Below are 19817 nucleotides of genomic sequence, written 5' to 3'. Positions count from 1 at the left end.
GAATTTATATGTCAAACTGGAAAAATATATTGATTTTTTCGAGATTTTTTTACTAAATACGTTAAAAGCATGATGAAAAATCGGTCAGAACACCTTAGTGTCTTCGGCAAAGTGATAGACAATTGTGTTAGCAAAAGGCTAGTGGTATTTTCGAATCATTTTCAATTATATTTTTGGGTTTCAGGTGCGTACTTCAGCGAAAAAGTCCAAAAAACCACAAAATCGATTTGATACACCTCTAAATCTTTACCAAATTGGCTCATTTTTGGATAGATAACTTGTTTTGATAAATAAGTTCGGAATTTGATGTGGCAAAGGTACCTTAGAAAAAGTGAACAGGTCTAGTATATAGGGACATCGTGAAAATTCATCTAGAGTTTCCCGGGAAAATAGACCACTATGGAGCAATGCAAGAGTTCACTAATTTGACGTTTGAGCGGTGCCGAATTCGCTGATTTCCATGGTTACATAAATAACACGGCACCGCTAAAACGTCAAATAATGAACCCGTGCATAGGTCCATATTTTTTTGAATTTCACTTTTGGTCATGTATCATCGAGCTCTACCTCTGGTGAAAATTTCATGCAAATCAGAGAACCTCCGGCCCAAACCTATCCGATAATTAAAAAAATGCCCTAATATCATCCTTCCCCGTGGAAAAAGTGATCGGAAAATGTTTTTGCTGATGATTTTTTCTGAATTGCTAGCGGTTGGCAATGTTTGCTGTTGCTATATTTCGCTTGGGAGGGTGCTAGAAGCATTTTAAACTTTGACATTTAACTGCACTGCTCTGGTGTACATCTAGAGAAGTTTAAAATTTGATTATTGATGTAAAAGCATTCATCCAAAACAAAAAGAAAATAACTACAGCGTAGCACATTTTTTTTTTTTTTTGAAGGGCGGTCAACAACCACTAAATACTCGAGTTTGCTATTTGTTGAAATCAATGGAAAATGAAAATCATGTAGAAGTTTTGCACACCGATTTTAGAAAGCATTTGACCGTTTTGACGATGCTTGCGATATAATACTGAAATTCAAAAGAAAAAAAAAATAACTTGAATGCCACTTCAGAGGATTCACATATGGAATAGTTTTTATTTGTACTGTTTGCGAAAGAAATAATACTCTTGTACATTAACCAAAAATTAAAAATTCCATCATCGTCAGAGGCTTTTATATTTTTGTTTTTTTTTACTCTAAGAAATGTCTCACGCGTATCTTGAAGGAGAATGCTGTAGAAATCCCGAGCATTATTATATAAATAATAATTAGCGCGATCTAAATAATAATTAACTGCATAGAACATCTTTGAGCTTTTTCGATATTGGGTAATAATATTTAATTTTCCTCTTTCAATGCCGGAATGGGTTTTTGGAGCTTTTTTAAAATGTTAGATAAAAAACTTAAGGCAGATTTACCGGTATTTGACATACTACCAGTATTCGCCACCCGGGGTATTTATTGTATGACGGCTCAAATAAATGTAAAACGCCTAATGCTCATAAGATTGAAATAGTGTGGTAACAATTTCAGAAACCTCAAAATTAGTTAGGAAGAAGAAGGAAAAACAACATTTTTTTTCTTTATTTGCTTTATTAGTATCATTCCAAACATTACATTCATTTCTTCTATTTAGGTGTTCTGTGTTATTAGGTAACACTATCATCCTAATGTGGTAAATCAAATTTAAGATTTTATTAACATTTTGTTAACAACATTATTACATTTCATTTGCCGTAGCAGTTCAGAATTTTTACTGGTGACTTGATTTCACCTGATTATAAGAGAAAAAAAAAACATGTTTTCAATTTACTTAACCTAACTTAACCTAAACATATAACGCATTAATTGTGGCAAGAGAAGATTGTAACGATTTTTGCTTGAAATTATTAATTATTTTATTTGACATTTGTTCCAATGTTTCAACATTGGATATTCTATGTAACTCATTGGTACTATACCTGGGAAAATGTTTGGATTTGAATCAATGGTCCTAATTTTAATCCACAGCTGAAGGTGCACAGTAACGGCCCGACGCTTCCTTTGTGGCTTGCGATCTGTCAAAATAGTTACTTTGTACTTATTCAGTTTGAGCCACCCAGGATTTATTGAAAAACCTAACACTTTTGCAATTTATTTTCCTGATCAAGACGGTTTTTTTCAAATTTTTGCGCGCAATTATTTCCCTGCTCTCTTCTTCCATGTTAAATTTCTCAGAAGTGCGTTCGAATCAAGCGGCGAAAAATATCATGTGATGTTTTTATTGTTATAGAGCACACATGGACGGTTTAGCTTCTGAATTGGACCTCTAGTGGAACCAAAGATGTTTGTTCCAATTCTAAGTGGGCCACACCTTAGTTGAGTTTTGGAAGCATTAGGAGAAATCTTCCATTTTTGCAAGTATGAAGAAAAAATATTCAGACTTTTTTGCAATCGACTACAGATGACACGCAGACTTCGTCCTTTTGCAGAGAGTGTTATCCGCAAACAAAGATTTTTGACATCCCTGAGGTAACTCAGGTAAGTCAGATGTGAAAATATTGTATAACATTGGTCCCAAAATGCTGCCTTGAGGAACACCAGCTCTTACAGGAAGTCTTTCAGATCTGGAGTTCTGATAATTAACCTGAAGTGTACGATTTGACAGATAACTTTGAATTATTCTAATAATGTAGGCTGGAAAATTAAAGTTTTTAAATTTTGCAATCAAGCCTGCATGCCAAACACTGTCGAATGCTTTTTCTATGTCTAGAAGAGCAAGACCAGAAGAATAGCCTTCAGATTTGTGTGAACGGATCAAATTTGTTACACGTATAAGTGTATGAGTGGTCGAATGTCCGTGGCGGAATTCGAACTGTTCATTGGCAAAACTTGAATTTTCGTTGATGTGGACCATCATTCTGTTCAAAAGGACCTTTTTCAAAAAGTTTACTGATTGAGGAAAGCAAACGGATTGGACGATAGCTAGAAGCTTCTGCAGGATTTTTGTCTGGTTTCAAAATTGGTACAAGTTTGGCATTTTTCCATTTGACAGGAAAATATGCCAAATGTAAACATTTGTAAAATATATCAACCAAAAATGATTAGCTACAGGGGATAGGCTAAATGAATGAGACAGGCAAAATTTTGCCTAAATTCAAATGCTTATAACTTTATGAAAAATTTATGAAATTGGATGCGTCTAGAAGCAGTCGACGGAAAATTTGGTCTACTTTAAGGTACTTGCTGGGCCAAGAATATTGGCCGCCGGACTCCGGAAATGTTTCGGATGTCCAAATGGCATTTTTTTCTGTCGCTTGTATTTTTGTGTGGTGTGAAGTTGTATTGATGTTTACAATTTTCATATAAACTAGAACTAATAGGAAGTTGAATGCCGGCGAAAGCAATCAGATTCGTTAAAAATCTTCAGAAACATGGCCATTTCCGTGAAACTGGTTCTGAAAAATAGGGTCAGTCACGTTTGTATTTTCAATCATATATATTATCCGGAACCATATCCAAGTGGGCATTAAACTTCACAAAGATACTTGCGGGAAAATATTCATGCTCATGCATGCCATTAGATGCTCTGACCATTCTATAGCAGTTTCCAGGTGCCCTGGAGTAAGTGGCCAATTATGAACATGTATGGAACCATATAAATATGGGCATCAAACTTCAAGATTTTTAAAGTTGATGTTTCCCGAAGTATTTTTAGCACCACCAACTGCCATGACCACTTTGTAGTAGGTGACAAGTGCCCCGTGGGATGTTGCCAACTTAAAACATGGCCAGAATTACATCAATATGGGTTTCGATTGTTAAAATTTTAGAATGTGTTGCTTCCGAAAGCGCTTCCAGAACCACCGGCTACCATGACTACTGTATAATAGGTTCGAGGTACCTCGATGGAAGTGGCCAATTTCGCACATGTACGGAATCAAATCAATATGGGTAACAAACATTGATATTTTTGAAATTCGTGCTTCCGGAAGCAGTTTTAGAATCAGCGTCTACCATCAACGCTATAAGTCGCTCCCATGTGGCTTGAAGGATGTTTAGCATTTTCAGAACTACAAAATGTAATAACCACTATAGTAGTAGTAGATTCCAGGGCCCTTAGAAAAATGGCCGATTCGGAATACGACCACATCCCCCCGAAGAATTTGGAACTCGCTACATAGTGATTATGGCAACCGGTGGTTCTGGAAATGTTCCCGGGAGCATCACCTTTAAAAATCTTGAAGTTTGGTACACATATCGATATGGTTCCAGACAGATCTCTAACTGTCCGCTTTCCCCAGGGCATCTGGAACCCACTATTCAGAGGTCATAGAAATTAGTTTCCAGAAGCATATCCTTCAAGAGTCTTGATATTTTTAACCTATATTGTTGGGTTTTCGGACATGTTTTGAATTGACCACATCCCCCGGGGCACCTGGCCCCACTATAGAGTGGTAATGGCAGTTGGTGGTGCGGAAAATGTTCGGCAAACATCAACTTTGAAAATCTTGAAGTTTGATGCCCATATTGATATGGTTTCAGATTAGCGATGGGCGATTTTGAATCGATGTTCCGAAAATCGATTTTTTCGTTCCTGGTAAAACGATCATTTTTATAGAAACTCAATCAAACTGTAAACAATTGATTCTTCCAGGTTAACACTGGTTCCTACCTACCAAAATGGAAACGGAAATTCACATGGATAATCACCATGCGAATACTGGTAGTTTGTCTGAATGGATAAAATAGATGGAATGCAGCAGGATCCGCAAATCAAACCAACTATTTTGAGTGCGGTAATTTTTTATGTGGTGAGAATCATGATGTGGATTTAGGATTAGACTCTCCAGAAATCTACAAAAAAAAAAATCAAAGTGATCTTCGGTTAAAAAATTTTATTAATGTGAAAATGTGTGTCATATTATGCTCTCAGGTGGTACGTACAATAAATAATGATTTCGACTCACAATATGTTTTTTTCTTAAATTTTTAGTGTAGTATAAAACTGATAAGTATTCTTATTTACACCATACCGATAATTGTTCAACGCTATCTTTGCTTTTTCACTTGAACAAAAATCCTGGACTAGAAGCTGCTCTGATTTGATGTTCGAAAAAATGTGTAGAGCATAGAACTGATTGCTAATTTCGATGCAATTATCAGCATTAATCATTTCACCCTTGGAAGCAAGTTCGCATTCCGGAGAAACGTCCTTTCATCCATTATTTCCACGTTTAGTGACAGTATTAAATCCCACTTTTTTTTTAAGGAACTTGTGAATTCAGAGATTCACCCTTCCTTTTCTTCGTGGTTGCAATCATGTTCAGTGAATAAACGAAAAAAGAAATGACCTTCTGTAGCATCCACCCTAGCTACACCACTGGCTGTCTGGTACAGCAGTGGAGATCGTATCAATAAACGAATCAGTTTATCTACTGACTGCACACCCGAACGGACGCGCGTTTATTATCATACTGTTTACCGTATCACGGTCTCGGTCATAATTAACTAATTAACAGTTAAGAACCCAATCTCCCACGTTATATTACAGTGGCGACGAGGTGGAGATTTGTTTTCGCGTCCCGGGAAGTGAAGTGAAGTGAAAGTTTTCCGGTTTCCCAGTGATCTTTTGGCGTTTTTCACCGGGGAGAAACAGTTTGCGAGCGAGCCATTCATCCCGTTGGGCTGCGTTTTTGCCGACGGATTAGAGCAACAGTTTGTGCGCAGTACCTACACTGCAGGAGTTGGTTTGTTTCGATCACTTAACACAGGTTTGCTGCAAAAACCGTAAGTTTTTCTCGAAAAGTGGAAATAAACGGAGAAAAAGTGTTTCAATTTGCATGCGTAAAGTGTTAAAAGTGAGTTTTATGAGCCATTTTCTTCTGCCTAGCAAGCAAAGGATTTGTGTTTCATTTTGTTTTCCCGTACTGTGATCCGGCTTTGTGTAACCATAATAAAAAGTAAATCAATCACAGCCGAAGTGTACGAGGAGTTTGTTTCGCCAACATTGTAGTGTGTTGCGCCTAAGTTTGTTTACAACAAAGTTTGTATCGCGAGAAATTGGTTTGTAGCGAGAGATTGTTGCACTTGTTTATGCTCATGTTTGATAGCAACTGAAGTTTATGCTAGTGTTGAGCAACAAAATTGTTTGGTTTGTTTGTGTTTCACGTTTCGTTGATAAAGTTTGTCGTTGCATGTTGCATACGATCGTTTCGATACAGTTGAAAAGTGTTTAGTTTGACACAGTAGCAGTTTATGTTTTGCACTGTGGGACAAATTGTTTCAAAATTGGACAAAAAAAGTTTTTAAATTTTTGCGTTTGTTTAGTCAACTGTTTGTTTTGATCAAGTGTATTCGATTGTTAAACTGAAAGAAATTTGTAGGTAAATTTCGTGTAATAGTTTGTCGAATCGTTTTCAGTTTTTCGTCGTTTTTCATCGCTGTCAGTATGCCGTTGGTGAATCATATCGAGCCGTATGTACCCGGCACGATTCCGTTTAGCCAATACTTGGAGCAGATGGAATGGGTGTTCATCGACAACAAGATGGCTGATGCGAATGAACAGAAAGCATCGTTTCTGGCGGCATGCGGAAAGGAGGTGTACAGCGAGTTGAAGCTTCTGTTTCCTGGAAAGGACTTGAAGACGGTGTCGTTCAAGGAGATCACCGATTCGTTGAAGAAGCGATACGACAAGACTGAAAGCGACATGATCCAACGTTTCAAGTTTTATCAACGAGTTCAAGGCCCTACTGAAAATGCGGAGGATTTCATTCTAGCTGTGAAGCTGCAAGCGGAGTTGTGTGAGTTTGGCGAGTTTAAGGACATCGCAATCCGCGACAAGCTTGTGTGTGGTATTCGTGATCCGGATGTGCAACAGCGTTTGTTTGATGAGGAAGCTTTGACACTTGCGAAAGCGGAGAAGATCATCATCAACAGGGAGCTAGCTGGAGCGAACCGAAAGCTAGTTTCTCGTGAATCCGGTCGAGTGAGTGTGTTGAACAGGCTTGGTAAGAGGCAAGAGCCAACAGTTTCACGTGCGAGATCCCGTGGTAGGAGTCGCGGAGCAAGTAATCGGTACAGGAGCCGTAGCCGATCAGTTTCGTTTGACCGTAGAAATCGTTCTTCATCACGATCACGGAAGTTTCGCTGCAATTTCTGTGGCAGAGATGATCACACGCGTCGTTTCTGCTACGATTTGAAGAGTAAAGAGAAGAAATCCGTAAAGTTTGTCGATTCTCCAGCAGCAAAGCCGAAGATGACGGAAGTACCAGAAAAGTTTGCGTCGTGGGTTAAACAGATCTGTCTCGGATGACGAGGATATGGAGTGTTTGTTGATCTCTTCCATCGGAAAAATCAATGAACCGTGTTTTCGATCCGTTTTGATCGAGGGTATCCGTGTCGAAATGGAGATAGACTGTGGAGCTGCAGTTTCTGTCGTCAGCAAGGAGACGTACGAGGGAGAATTCGGCGATATACCGTTGCAGAAGTGTACAAGGAAGTTAGCGGTGATCAACGGAAGTCGTTTGGTGGTTGAAGGACAGATTCCAGTGCAGGTGGAGTTGAACGGAAGACGAAAATCCGTTAAACTAGTTGTTTTGCGCTGCGGAAGTTCGTTTACACCGTTGCTTGGACGTGATTGGCTGGATATCTTTTTCCCTGAATGGAGGAATGCGTTTGGCAGTGGTACAAACCTGAACCAGCTGTCGTTGCCGACTTCAGAGGAACGTGTCGTGAATGATATTCAAAGTAAGTTTGCCAATGTTTTTGATAAGTCTTTGTTTACTCCGATAAAAGGTTTTGAGGCAGATCTAGTGTTGAAAAAAGGAGCAGCACCGGTTTTCAAGCGTGCGTATGACGTTCCATTGCGTTTAAAGGACAAAGTTGTTGAACATTTGGAAAGTTTGGAAAAAGATGGCGTCATAACACCGATAGATGCGAGTGAGTGGGCATCACCGGTGATTGTTGTAGTGAAGAAAGACGGCGGAATCAGGATGGTGATCGACTGCAAGGTTTCGATCAACAAGGTGATCATCCCGAATACCTATCCGTTGCCGTTAGCACAAGACATGTTTGCTTCACTAGCTGGTGCTAAAGTGTTTTGTTCCCTAGATCTGACCGGAGCGTATACACAGTTGTTGTTGTCTAAAAGGTCAAGGAAAATCATGACAATTAATACGATCAAAGGTTTGTTTTCGTATAATCGTTTGCCACAAGGTGCTTCTTCAAGTGCTGCTATTTTTCAACGTGTAATGGATCAAGTTTTGAAAGGCATTGATGGTGTTTATTGCTACTTAGACGATGTTTTAATAGCGGGTGAGGATTATGAGGATTGTTTGAGAAAGCTTTATTTGGTTTTGGAGCGACTTTCTAATGCCAACATTAAAGTGAGTTTGCAAAAATGCAAGTGGTTTGTGACAAGTTTGCCATTTCTGAGTCATGTGTTGACTGATAAAGGTTTATTGCCGTGTCCAGAGAAGGTCGAGACGATTCGTAGAGCCAAGGTTCCGAACAACGTCACCGAGCTCAAGGCATTTTTGGGTTTGATAAATTACTACGGTAAGTTTATCCCTAATTTATCCTCACGTTTAAGCTGTTTGTATCGTTTACTCAAAAAAGACGTTAAGTTTGTCTGGACCGATGAGTGTCGTCGTGTGTTTGATCAAAGTAAGCAATCGTTGTTGTCTTCAAAACTTTTAGTGTTTTTCGATCCAAAAAAGCCTGTCGTTGTTGTGACAGATGCTAGCAGTTACGGGTTAGGTGGCGTGATAGCTCATGAAATCAATGGAGAAGAGAGGCCCATTAGTTTTACCTCCTTCAGTTTAACTAAAGCACAAAAATCCTACCCAATTTTACACTTGGAAGCGTTGGCCGTTGTAAGCACTATCAAAAAGTTTCACAAGTTTTTGTTTGGACAGAAGTTTACTGTGTATACCGACCATAAGCCGTTGATAGGCATATTTGGCAAAGAAGGCAAAAATTCGTTGTTTGTGACGCGTCTGCAGAGATATGTAATGGAACTGAACATCTACGATTTCGACATTGTTTACAGACCGTCATCAAAAATGGGCAATGCTGATTTTTGCTCAAGGTTTCCTTTACCAGTTGAAGTGCCAGTTTCGTTGCAACAGGAGTTTATCAAAAGTTTGAATGTTTACGATGAGTTTCCTTTGGACCATGTTTTCATTGCAAAAGAGTCAGAACAAGACGAGTTTATCCAAAGAGTTGTTTCATACATGAGGCATGGTTGGCCAAAAAAGTTGGAACGTTGTTTGTTGGACGTTTATGCACAACATCAAGATCTCGAACTGGTCGATGGTTGTTTATTGTACCAGGATCGTGTGTTTATTCCTGCTAGTTTGCAAAAGCAGTTGATGAAGTTGTTGCATCGGAATCACTCAGGAATCACCAAAATCAAGCAAATGGCAAGAAGGACAGTTTACTGGTATGGCATGAACAGTGACATTGAAAGTTTCGTCAAATCATGTAGTGTGTGTTGCCAGATGAATGCAGTTGCAAAGCCAGTTTCAAATACCAGTTGGATTCCTACAACAAAACCGTTTACCCGTATTCATGCAGACTTCTTCTACTTCGACAAGAAGGTTTTCCTGGTCATTGTGGACAGTTTTTCAAAATGGATTGAAGTTGAGTATATGAAGTTTGGAACAGATGCCAGGAAAGTCATTTCAAAGTTTATGAGCGTTTTCGCTAGGTTTGGGTTACCTGACGTAGTTGTTACTGATGGCGGACCACCGTTTAGCTCGAAAGAGTTCATCGTTTTCTTCGAGAAACATGGAGTGAAGGTGATGAAGAGTCCACCGTACAACCCATCGAGCAACGGTCAAGCGGAGCGCATGGTCAGAGTAGTGAAGGAAGGTTTAAAAAAGTTTCTTTTGGATCCGGATATGATTGGTTTGAGTACTGAAGACATGGTTTCGTACTTCTTGTTTGGTTACCGGAATACTTGTTTGGAAGATGGACATTCGTTTCCGTCCGAGAGATTGTTTAGTTTTAAGCCTAAGACGCTGTTGGATTTAATCCATCCAAAGAATAGTTTTAAACATCATTCGACGAAGCCTAAGGAAGTGGATAAGCGTGTTGTATATAGTCCTAGTCGTAAGAAACATGACTGGATTGACAAGTTGCGTCCTGGAGATACTGTTTATTATAAAAATTTCAGACCTACAGATATAAGACGATGGTTAGAAGCCAAATTTCTCAGACGTATCTCATCAAATGTTTTTCAGGTTTCCGTTGGAGGGAGAGTCTACTCCGCTCACCGAAATCAGCTCAAGCTGATTGGCACCCCAAAGCGCCGAGGTATGTTCTTGGGGAGGAGCGAGAGGAACCAACGCAGAAAACGAAGTAGAGAGGACGATGACGATAGGTTTAGCGACGACGACGAAGAGGACTTTTACGGTTTTCCTTCGGATTCTTTCATCTAAAGTGACGGGGGCGGTCGTAACGGTATTTCAAGCCGTAGTCCTGAGGCGGAGGTTGATGCTCCGCGCCGTCGAAGTGTGTCACGCGAAGAGGAAGGTCTACGAAGATCGTCGAGTTTGCCGGTTGAAGAGGTCGAGCCGCAGGCTGGTCCGTCACATCGAGCTGTGTGCCAGTCGTCACCATCGAAGAATCGACAAGAAAATGTCAGGCGTTCTAAGCGACCTAAGCGGCTGAAGAAAGATGTCGAATATGTGTATTATTGAACAGTTGTGTTTGTTTTACGCCAAGGAGGCGTTCTAATGAACTAGTTTATCGGTAGTTATGTTTTGCCGAGTTCAAAAGTTTTCGGTAGTTCAGTTTTACCGTTCGTTTTAAATGTAGACGGCAGTGAAGTTTAGCCGTAGTTTTGTTGGAAGTTTCCGGCAGTCGAGTTTTGCCGAGAGTCAGTAGATTGCGGCAGTCAGGTTTTGCTGCATTATCAATTGTAAATATGTTTTGAACTAAAAGGGGGAGAACTGTAGCATCCACCCTAGCTACACCACTGGCTGTCTGGTACAGCAGTGGAGATCGTATCAATAAACGAATCAGTTTATCTACTGACTGCACACCCGAACGGACGCGCGTTTATTATCATACTGTTTACCGTATCACGGTCTCGGTCATAATTAACTAATTAACAATTAAGAACCCAATCTCCCAAGTTATATTACACCTTCTAGGAGAACGTCGCGACCCATTGGAAGCCCACACAATAGAAACCTCAGCCAGCGCAGTTGCTGGCTAGTGTAGTGTGCTATTCCTATATCTAAAAAACAATGCGCTCTCGGGCTAGGCATTGGATATATATAGAAAGCGTTGTGTTTGGATGGGCATCTAATTCTTCCGAAAGAGGTGCACTTTGCGAAAGAGGACCACGTGATTATTGAGCCGAAATCGAATTCAGGTTAACTTCTGCGTTCATGAGTCCTCTCATGGCGTAGTGGTTAACGCGCCCCAACTAGAGATCGGGGAGTCGTGAGTTCGATTCTCACTGAGAAGACGTGTAACTTTTTCGCAAATCTTCACATCAATTTGTCCATCTAATCCAATTGCAAATTATATGTAATGTTTAGCTTTTCGGTAGTTGTTCTAAGAGGTATTTTCTCAAGACGGTGGCCAAGAAAGATTACCATCGCTAGCTTTCACTAACGGGTCCATCGAAAAATCGAAGGCACGGGTCCAAACAAGAATCGTAAAGAGACCAATAGTAGAAAAAATAGTACTGAAAAGTACCGTTCTTTATTTTAGCACTGAAAAGTACTGTTTTTGTAGCTCTACTGTACTGTTTTATTGCTTAAAAAACTTTCACGAGCAGAGAGAATTCGTGTGCGCACAGCACGAAGGTACGATGCGCACTTTGCCCCAAGTCCCCCTACCATGAACTTTTAACAATAAATTCCCTTGATTTCAAAGTAAATTGTACTTCAAAATGTCATAAAACTATCAAGTTATTACGTTTTGAGCAAAATATGATCGTCCTGAGTATTACGGGTTATATTGAGTTTTAAAGATATTCTGGTCTAATAGATTTTTTTTCTTTTTCAGATATGGATTACTAGGAGCGTCAGGATGCGGTAAAACAACCTTGCTGTCGTGTATAGTGGGACGAAAATTTTTAAACAGTGGCGAAATCAGTGTATTGGGAGGTACACCAGGCACACCCGGATCTGGCGTGCCGGGCCCAAGAATTGGATACATGCCACAAGACATTGCACTAGTAGAAGAATTTTCAATCAAAGAAACGATTTATTATTTTGGTCGAATATATGGCATGTCAACGGAGAAAATACGCGAGCGATACAAATTACTCAAAGAGCTACTAGAACTGCCATGTGATGATCGGTAAAATATGAATAAATAACCCAAATGATATTATCGGGTCGTGACAAAGATGAGAGCAGTCGATACTCATCAAACACGTTCTCCATAATCTTGTTTCAGACACGTCGGCAATTGCAGTGGAGGTCAACAGAGACGAGTGTCATTCGCAGCTGCCATGGTCCATGAACCAGAACTGCTGATCTTGGACGAACCGACAGTGGGTCTTGACCCGCTGTTACGGGAAAGAATATGGCACTATTTAGTCGATACAACAAGTACAAGCAAATTGGCTGTGATTATAACTACACATTATATCGAGGAAGCAAGACAGGCTTCTTGTGTAAGATTACGGAAAAATGTGAAACTCTGTTTCATATATGGGTTCTACGACACCTTGTTGCTAGGCATTTGATCGAATTGGATTATTTTTCGTGAAATGGACGTATTGTTGGATCCTATAGTTTCAGTATAAACATGTTTAATTCATATTATTCATTTAGGGAAATGCATAAAAAAGTCGGTGCGAAATCTGAAACTGTTAACGTACAGCTATCAAGCAAGACCATGCTGAGAGAGCTAGGTTTAAATACCGGTTCGATCAAATTTCTTTTTGGGTTAGAAGTTTAAAAACTATGGGATATATGTCTATTTATCCAAAACGTCAGTACAAAGCCATAGAATTTGGAATCCTTTTTTGTTTAATATACGCTTGTCTTTTGATCATAAATTTTAGGATAACTGTGATCAAATATCTAATACGTATCTGGCATTTGATTGTTTTCCATAATACTTCCAAATAATTCGAAGATACCTATAGATATGATCAAAGATGTATTATAAGCAAATGAATACTTCAAAAATCTCAGACACGTTCATCACATAAACTCCTAAAGAATGCAAGAAATCATTCCAAAAATTTATATTATGTTAACTGGAGAATCTTCAAAGAATTTCCTACAAAAATCTTTTGCGAAATGCACCTTTATCTTACCAAGAATTTTTTAAATACTTTGTTAGATTTTTTTTCAAGGACTCAAATAACAACGAGAACTTACTATTAATCTGAATAGTATTTTTAATATCGCCGAAAAACCAACATATGTTTTGTATCAATTCCGACAGAAATCTATCCAGGTCAAGGGCAAATGAAGCATCTGTAACAAACACTAATGAAGATGGAAGTGGTAGTCGAAATACGTATATCTGTGCAAGGATAAGGGACTATTCATTAATTGTGTAAGACAAATTTCGGGTTGTTTTTAACTCCCATCCCCCATGATAAGATTTTTTATATGAAAATAAAAAAAAATAATTGTATGACGCGTAAGAAATCTCAAAAACAGGTTTCAAAATATTATCAATCTAGTTTTTGAGGGGTATTGAGATTATTTGACTTACCGAATCCTCATTGGGAATGAGATCCAAGACTTAATTTCTGATAAATTTTGTGCCCGGAACTAACTACTAAAAACGTATTTGAATATTTTGGAATTCTGCCAAACTACGAATCAGAATAAAACGTTCATCCATGTTCGTCCAGAAAAAATAGTGTTCATCCTCGCAACATGGCCTTCCTTGCATTTTGTTCACAAACTGTGCGTGATAATCCATAACCACAAATTTGTAGCAAAAGCCAGCTGTCATCATGTTATTTGTCTTTTAAGGAGTGAAATATCTATGTTGATGATTTTTATTGATTTTTCATCATTTAGATGTAAAAAAATATATTGTTGCACACAGAAAACGTAAAGCTACCAACTTTTGACAAGTTTTGGAAAGTTGAAAAACCGAATTGAAGTTTATTGTCAAATTGGAGAAAAAAAACAAAAAAAAAATAATAGGGCGGACCTGGTGTAGTGGTTAGAACACACGCCTCTCACGCCGAGGACCTGGGATCGAATCCCATCCCCGAGATAGTCACTAAAAATTTCAGTGACGTCTTCCTTCGGAAGGGAAGTAAAGCCGTTGGTCCCGAGATGAACTAGCCCAGGGCTAAAAATCTCGTTAATAAAGACAGAAAAAAAAAGAAAAAAAATTCAGCTTCAAGTTTATATTTCATTATTTCGCATCTGAGCATCTGAGCTCACACACATGTTATTCTAAGCACCGATTTTTTTAATGTGTTCCCTCAATCAATAATGTTTTTATTAATTCATGAACGTATTATACTTGAGATTGGGTGACCTAGAGATTGACTGAAATTCATTTATCCTCACCATAAAAAAAAATCATGAAATACCCAATACGACTAAATGCTTCGAATGGCCATCATATTCAATTAGTAAGAAACTTTAACTTTTAAATGATAATATTTTCCAGATTGGTTTGATGCGGAATGGAATTCTGCTGGCAGAAGACACACCCATCAACATCATGGAGCGTTTTAATTGTACAAATCTGGAAGATGCTTTCCTTACCCTTTGCCAAAAACATGGTCCCTCTGAGGAGGCTGATCGGACAACACACGAGTCACATACCATACGTAGTATAAAATCAATAGACACAATAGAGGATGTTGGATCCGACATCAAGAAGTCTATTCCGCCACTATCGTCTTCACATAATGAAAAGAAAGATATGAGTAAAAGCTTGTACGAAGAAAGCGGAAAACCAATAACGAGAACCATAAAAGAGGTTTTAAGCTTTACGACGAAACGAAGAATGAACGCATTGCTATCGAAAAACTTCCTACAAATGATCCGGCAGCCTGCGTAAGTATGTCTTTTCGAGTAGTGATTTCAATTGCTATGGTAGTTTGATGAAACATATCTGTTAGCTGTTCATTAACTCGACTACTGAACTTGAACCATTGAAAAGTGACGGTCCATAAGGCACAAGGTACATTACTGAACCATATTATCCATTATACTAGGGCAGAGTGACACAGCGTGGTCTAGTTTAGTTGAACACTAAACCTAATATAATTAACTTATGCGCTTAACATTTTCACAAATGTAAACATCCTAGCATTTCATAGGGGCTATGCGTGAGTCACGCAGCCTAAATCTCGTCTTCTCGTAGACAGTGTTGTGAAAAACTCAATTTCTCACAACTCATGCTTGAGATTTTTCATGCGTGAGTTGTCAATCATGCAACTCAGCAGTCAAAATATCATGGATGAGTTGGCTCAGCTTTTTAACTCATTGTCTCGCATTTCCACAGTTTACTCACACACGGCAATAATTTCTTGTTAGTCTGCTAAAGTTATGTTAATCCTTTCTAACGTAAACAACAACATTCGTGTTTCACGAGTTTTTGCCGGATTTTGCGACTGAATCATTTTTTAAGGGTTGAGTTGATTGAGTTGATTTTGCATCAAAATCTCAAGCGTGAGATTTGCGAAGCAGATCTCTAATGAGTTTGCTCTCACGGGAGAGCGTATTGATTGAGATTTTGAGTGTGAGTCTATCAACACTGCTCGTAGACATTTGATCCTATCAATGAAAAATTGCATGGATCGTTAACAAACGTGGTTTTCTATTCTGTTCTATTTTGTGTGTGTAAGTGCTTTCACAACCAATATTGAAAAACATCCTGGAAATACCGGAATTTCTTAGAGTATTTTCTTGTCAGCATTAATATTTGCAGCATAGCTGCATATCTTGTTTTCCACTATCATCAACCGAAATGGTATTTTACGTGTGATTAAAAAAAAAAAATCTTTTCCACCAATCCCTTTGTGATCATATTAATTGAACTGTAACTGCAGCGTTAGATATAATTGTAAAAACATTGGATATGTCCGTTAAAACGCTGTTCTTGCACCAGCCGATTTACGACTTCATCAGCCGAATTGAAATAATACGCGGAGACGAGAAGAATCGTGGCAGCTGGTTTGAAACACTTCCACTCTCACCGATCGTTAACAAACGTAGTTTTATTTTAAAACCAATACAACGTTTACTTGAAGTTTACCTATTCATATCCAAGGAAAGATGACATCCAAATAGTGTAATTGTAAAAATGTAGTAAACCTCGTGCGGAACCATTTACGAACAGAAAGTTAAACTTCTTAGTTTATTACTAAAATCGCCGTAAATTGAAGGTTCTCACACAGGCCTTATTCATTGGCGTAACTAATTTTCCAGATTTGGGGTAAGGCACCCAAAATGTCACGTTCCAATGGGGGTTGAGAGGGGGTCGAGCTAAGCGTGACAAGTGGTACGAAATGCTCAGAGCACTCATACAAAAAGCGTGACAAAGCGGTGGAAAAAGTTAATATTTTACGTGACATAATTTGTGTACCCTCCCTTTGGATAAATAATTCAAAACCCTCTGTCCACATCCCGCAGACTCAACAATAGAAACAAATTTTAATTTTAAACAGGACTACACTGCCGTGAATCGCAAGTCAGTCCCATCTGCATTTTCGTCAAAATTGAGTTGAGTTCAGTTTTCAACATCTATTCCAATGCTTTTTAAACTGCACTAATGAAATAATATGATTTGTTCGGAAAAAATAGGAAAAAACAGCAAGTCGAATTGTCTCATAATGAAAAGTAATCGCATATCAGTCTCACTACAGACTTTCGCACCGTGTAACACAAATATGTAAAATGTTCTGATCATCTTTATATTTTTCTCAAAAAGATATCGTAGTGAAAAGCACGTTGTGAAAGTTTCATTAGGATTGGAACATGTACCAATACTATGGAATTTTTTGAATATTCGTATGGAAAAGGAGTTTGAAAACTTCACAGCCCATTTTCTCAATGCCCACTTTTTACAGATGGGACTGACTTGCGATTCATGGCAGTACACCCCCGACCCACTAAACCATTCCCATTGCCGACAAACCCTTCGTCTCTCCGGGACCACCAAGAAGGCATTGCTTCAGAGAGGGGCTATTGGACATCGCAACCTCCAGGTTAGCTGCGTAGCCATGCAGCAACGAACATCGATGGCACGCTTAGGGGGGTCCACCAAGGTAGCATGCTGGCGCCTTACCAGCTTCCCAGGTGGTCCTTACCTCCCATTGTCCGCTGAAGGTGGGCAGGGTCGACCACAACGCCCGCGCCCAGCTGCACCGCAGGTATCAAGAACTGATACTGCGGGCTTCGCAATTTGACCTACTGAAGGCTCAGGCCCTATCAGCTAGCACCAGCTGGGATTGCTGACGAAGGGGCCTCCACCTGCCCCGAACAACCAGAGGCTCGTATCCAACCCAGTAGGCCGGCGCCACGACAGCAACGCTACCAAGATGTTCTCCCCGCGGCCACTTAATCGCTGTAAGGGTCGATTTCGACCGTAGGGCACCGGTATGACCTACGTAGCCGACTGCGAACCCTTGGACCACTTGTTGTTTAGCGTCTGCACTAGCCACTCCTCGAGTCCACTCGCCACCTCCTTTGTAGTTCCAAGACGATGTGGGTAATAGCCGATGAAACGGCATTCCAGCCAAAGCCGTCTTCACACATCCTCTGAACCAGATTGTCCGGAGTCGTGTCCCCACCGCATGTGGCAAACATGCGGTCACGCATTGTGCGGAAACGCGGGCACACGAACAAAACGTGTTCCGCCGTTTCCTCTAAACCTGCACAAACTGGACATTTGGGAGAACCCGCAGGACCGAAACGGTGTAGATACTGTCTAAAGCAACCATGGCCCGAAAGGACCTGTGTCAGGTGGAATGTTAGTTCCCCATGGCGCCTATTGACCCAGATATCTAACCTCGGAATCAACCTGCGAGTATACTCTCCCTTGGTGGAACTGTCCCACGCACGCTGCCATTTGACCATAGAGGCCAGTCTGGCAGTCCTGCGTATGCCTCTTGTGCCGCGCCTTTCCGATGATGACGCAGAGTGCATCGTGTGATACGGTACGGTACGCGCTCGCAACCCTCAGGCATATTAGCCTATATGTACTCTCTAGCTTGCTACGGTAGCTGTTGGTACTTAAAGCCGTGCCCCAAGTCGGGCCACCATACCTCAGTATGGACGAGGCGACACTGGTCAGAAGCTTACGCTTACTGGCGTACACCGCAGAGCTATTGGACATCATCCAGGACAGTGTCACAATAGCTGTAGAGGCTCTCTTGCAGGCATCAAAGATATTCAGCAGATTGAGGGCCATCTGGAGGTGAAAAACCTAATTGAGAAATAAACCGCTAGGTGGCGCTACTAACAAATTTTCTTCAATTGTATGTATCTTAATATCCTTATCAGCTAGATGTCTAGTGTCTTCGGTAAAGCTGATCAGTAGATCAAGGGCTATCTGGCAGTGAAAAGTCTGACTGGGAATCTAATTTGGGTCTGAATGGGTCTTCGTCAATATTCAGCAGGTTGAGGGCTATCTGGAGGTGAGGAATATTGGCGATCAGAAATTATGAAAAAAGTTTTCAAACAGTTATGAAGTGTGCCATAGCTTATAGCTGACTACCTAAAAATGCTGATAAAATTTGTAATGGCTTCAAAACCTGATTGGGCACATGATCGCAGCAAATCAACAACAAACAGACGACCAAAATTTACGTATAACGAAATCACCTGGAGGCTTTGTATCTGCAAAATTTGAAAGGGCCTTCTGCGTACCAAAGTGGAGGCGATATACGTGCATATATTATGTAATGAATAATGAACCAATGCACGAGTTCATTATTTGACGTTTTAGCGGTGCCGTGTTATTTATGTGACCATGGAAACCAATGAATTCCGGACCGCTCAAACGTCAAATAAGTGAACTCGTGCATTGGTCCATAGCATACAATGCGAGTGTATAAATATGCTACTGAACTAAAATGTAATCTTATGCGACTTAACTTATGATAACAAGTGTTGATTTGACAGCTGCTACGGATTGCTTCGACTTACTTTGTACAAGTGTACGGGACAAAACAAAATGTATAAGTGAACTCCGAAAAAAATGTGTTATGCGAGGAAACTCATCAATCTGACGATTTTATCCACAGTATTTTGTGGGTTTGATGTAATTTATATGAATTAACGAGTTATTACGTGAACTTTGATGCGACTTCTGGTTGTTTGAGGATCCTTTTCAGGCAGAAAGTTGGAGTCTTCGGTAAAGGTGGTGATTGGAAATTCATCATCTAGGTGGCGCCAGTAAAAAAATCAATCTTTTCAACAGATAAAGGGCTATCTTGTGATGGGAAACCTGAATAGAAACACATTCACTAGGTGGGGATATGTAATAACAAATTTTCTTCATTCTTTTATATCTCAAGATCCTTATCAGCTGATCTAGGGTTATCTGTCCATGAAAAGTCTGATTGAGGATTCAACCGCTAGGTAACGCTGGTAACAGATTTTCCTCAATCTCCAGTATCTCGATATACTGGAAAAATAAAATTCGTATCTAATGGTTAAGGGATGGTACACAAATGATGTCACGCTAAATTTCAACTTTTTCAACCCCCTCCCCCCCCCCTTTGTCACACTTTTTGTATGAGTCCTCCGAAAATTTTGTAAGCCTTGTCACGCTTGGCTCGACCCCCTCCCCCCCCCCCTTGGAGCGTGACGTAATTTGTGCATGATCCCTAAGGATAATTTAAGGATATTTTGAAAGATGGCGCTACA

The 19817-nt window shown here is 39.8% G+C and overlaps 1 protein-coding gene across 3 annotated transcripts in view; it reads left to right on the top strand.

The window, feature by feature from the left end:
- The window catches only part of LOC5564418 (ABC transporter G family member 20), a 182222-nt gene that overhangs the window by 150259 nt on the left and 12146 nt on the right, over nucleotides 1-19817 (top strand). For all 3 annotated transcript variants that reach the window (XM_021852380.1, XM_021852376.1, XM_021852372.1), the window contains exons 4-6: nucleotides 12010-12306; nucleotides 12406-12625; nucleotides 14605-14996. In XM_021852380.1, coding sequence (XP_021708072.1) covers nucleotides 12010-12306; nucleotides 12406-12625; nucleotides 14605-14996 — 909 coding nt within the window. The remainder of the gene's footprint in view (nucleotides 1-12009; nucleotides 12307-12405; nucleotides 12626-14604; nucleotides 14997-19817) is intronic.

This window comes from Aedes aegypti, chromosome 1 (assembly GCF_002204515.2).
Source record: "Aedes aegypti strain LVP_AGWG chromosome 1, AaegL5.0 Primary Assembly, whole genome shotgun sequence".
NCBI lineage: Eukaryota > Metazoa > Arthropoda > Insecta > Diptera > Culicidae > Aedes > Aedes aegypti.
The sequence above is the reverse complement of the archived record's forward strand: the minus strand, read 5'-3'. Positions and strand labels throughout refer to the sequence as shown.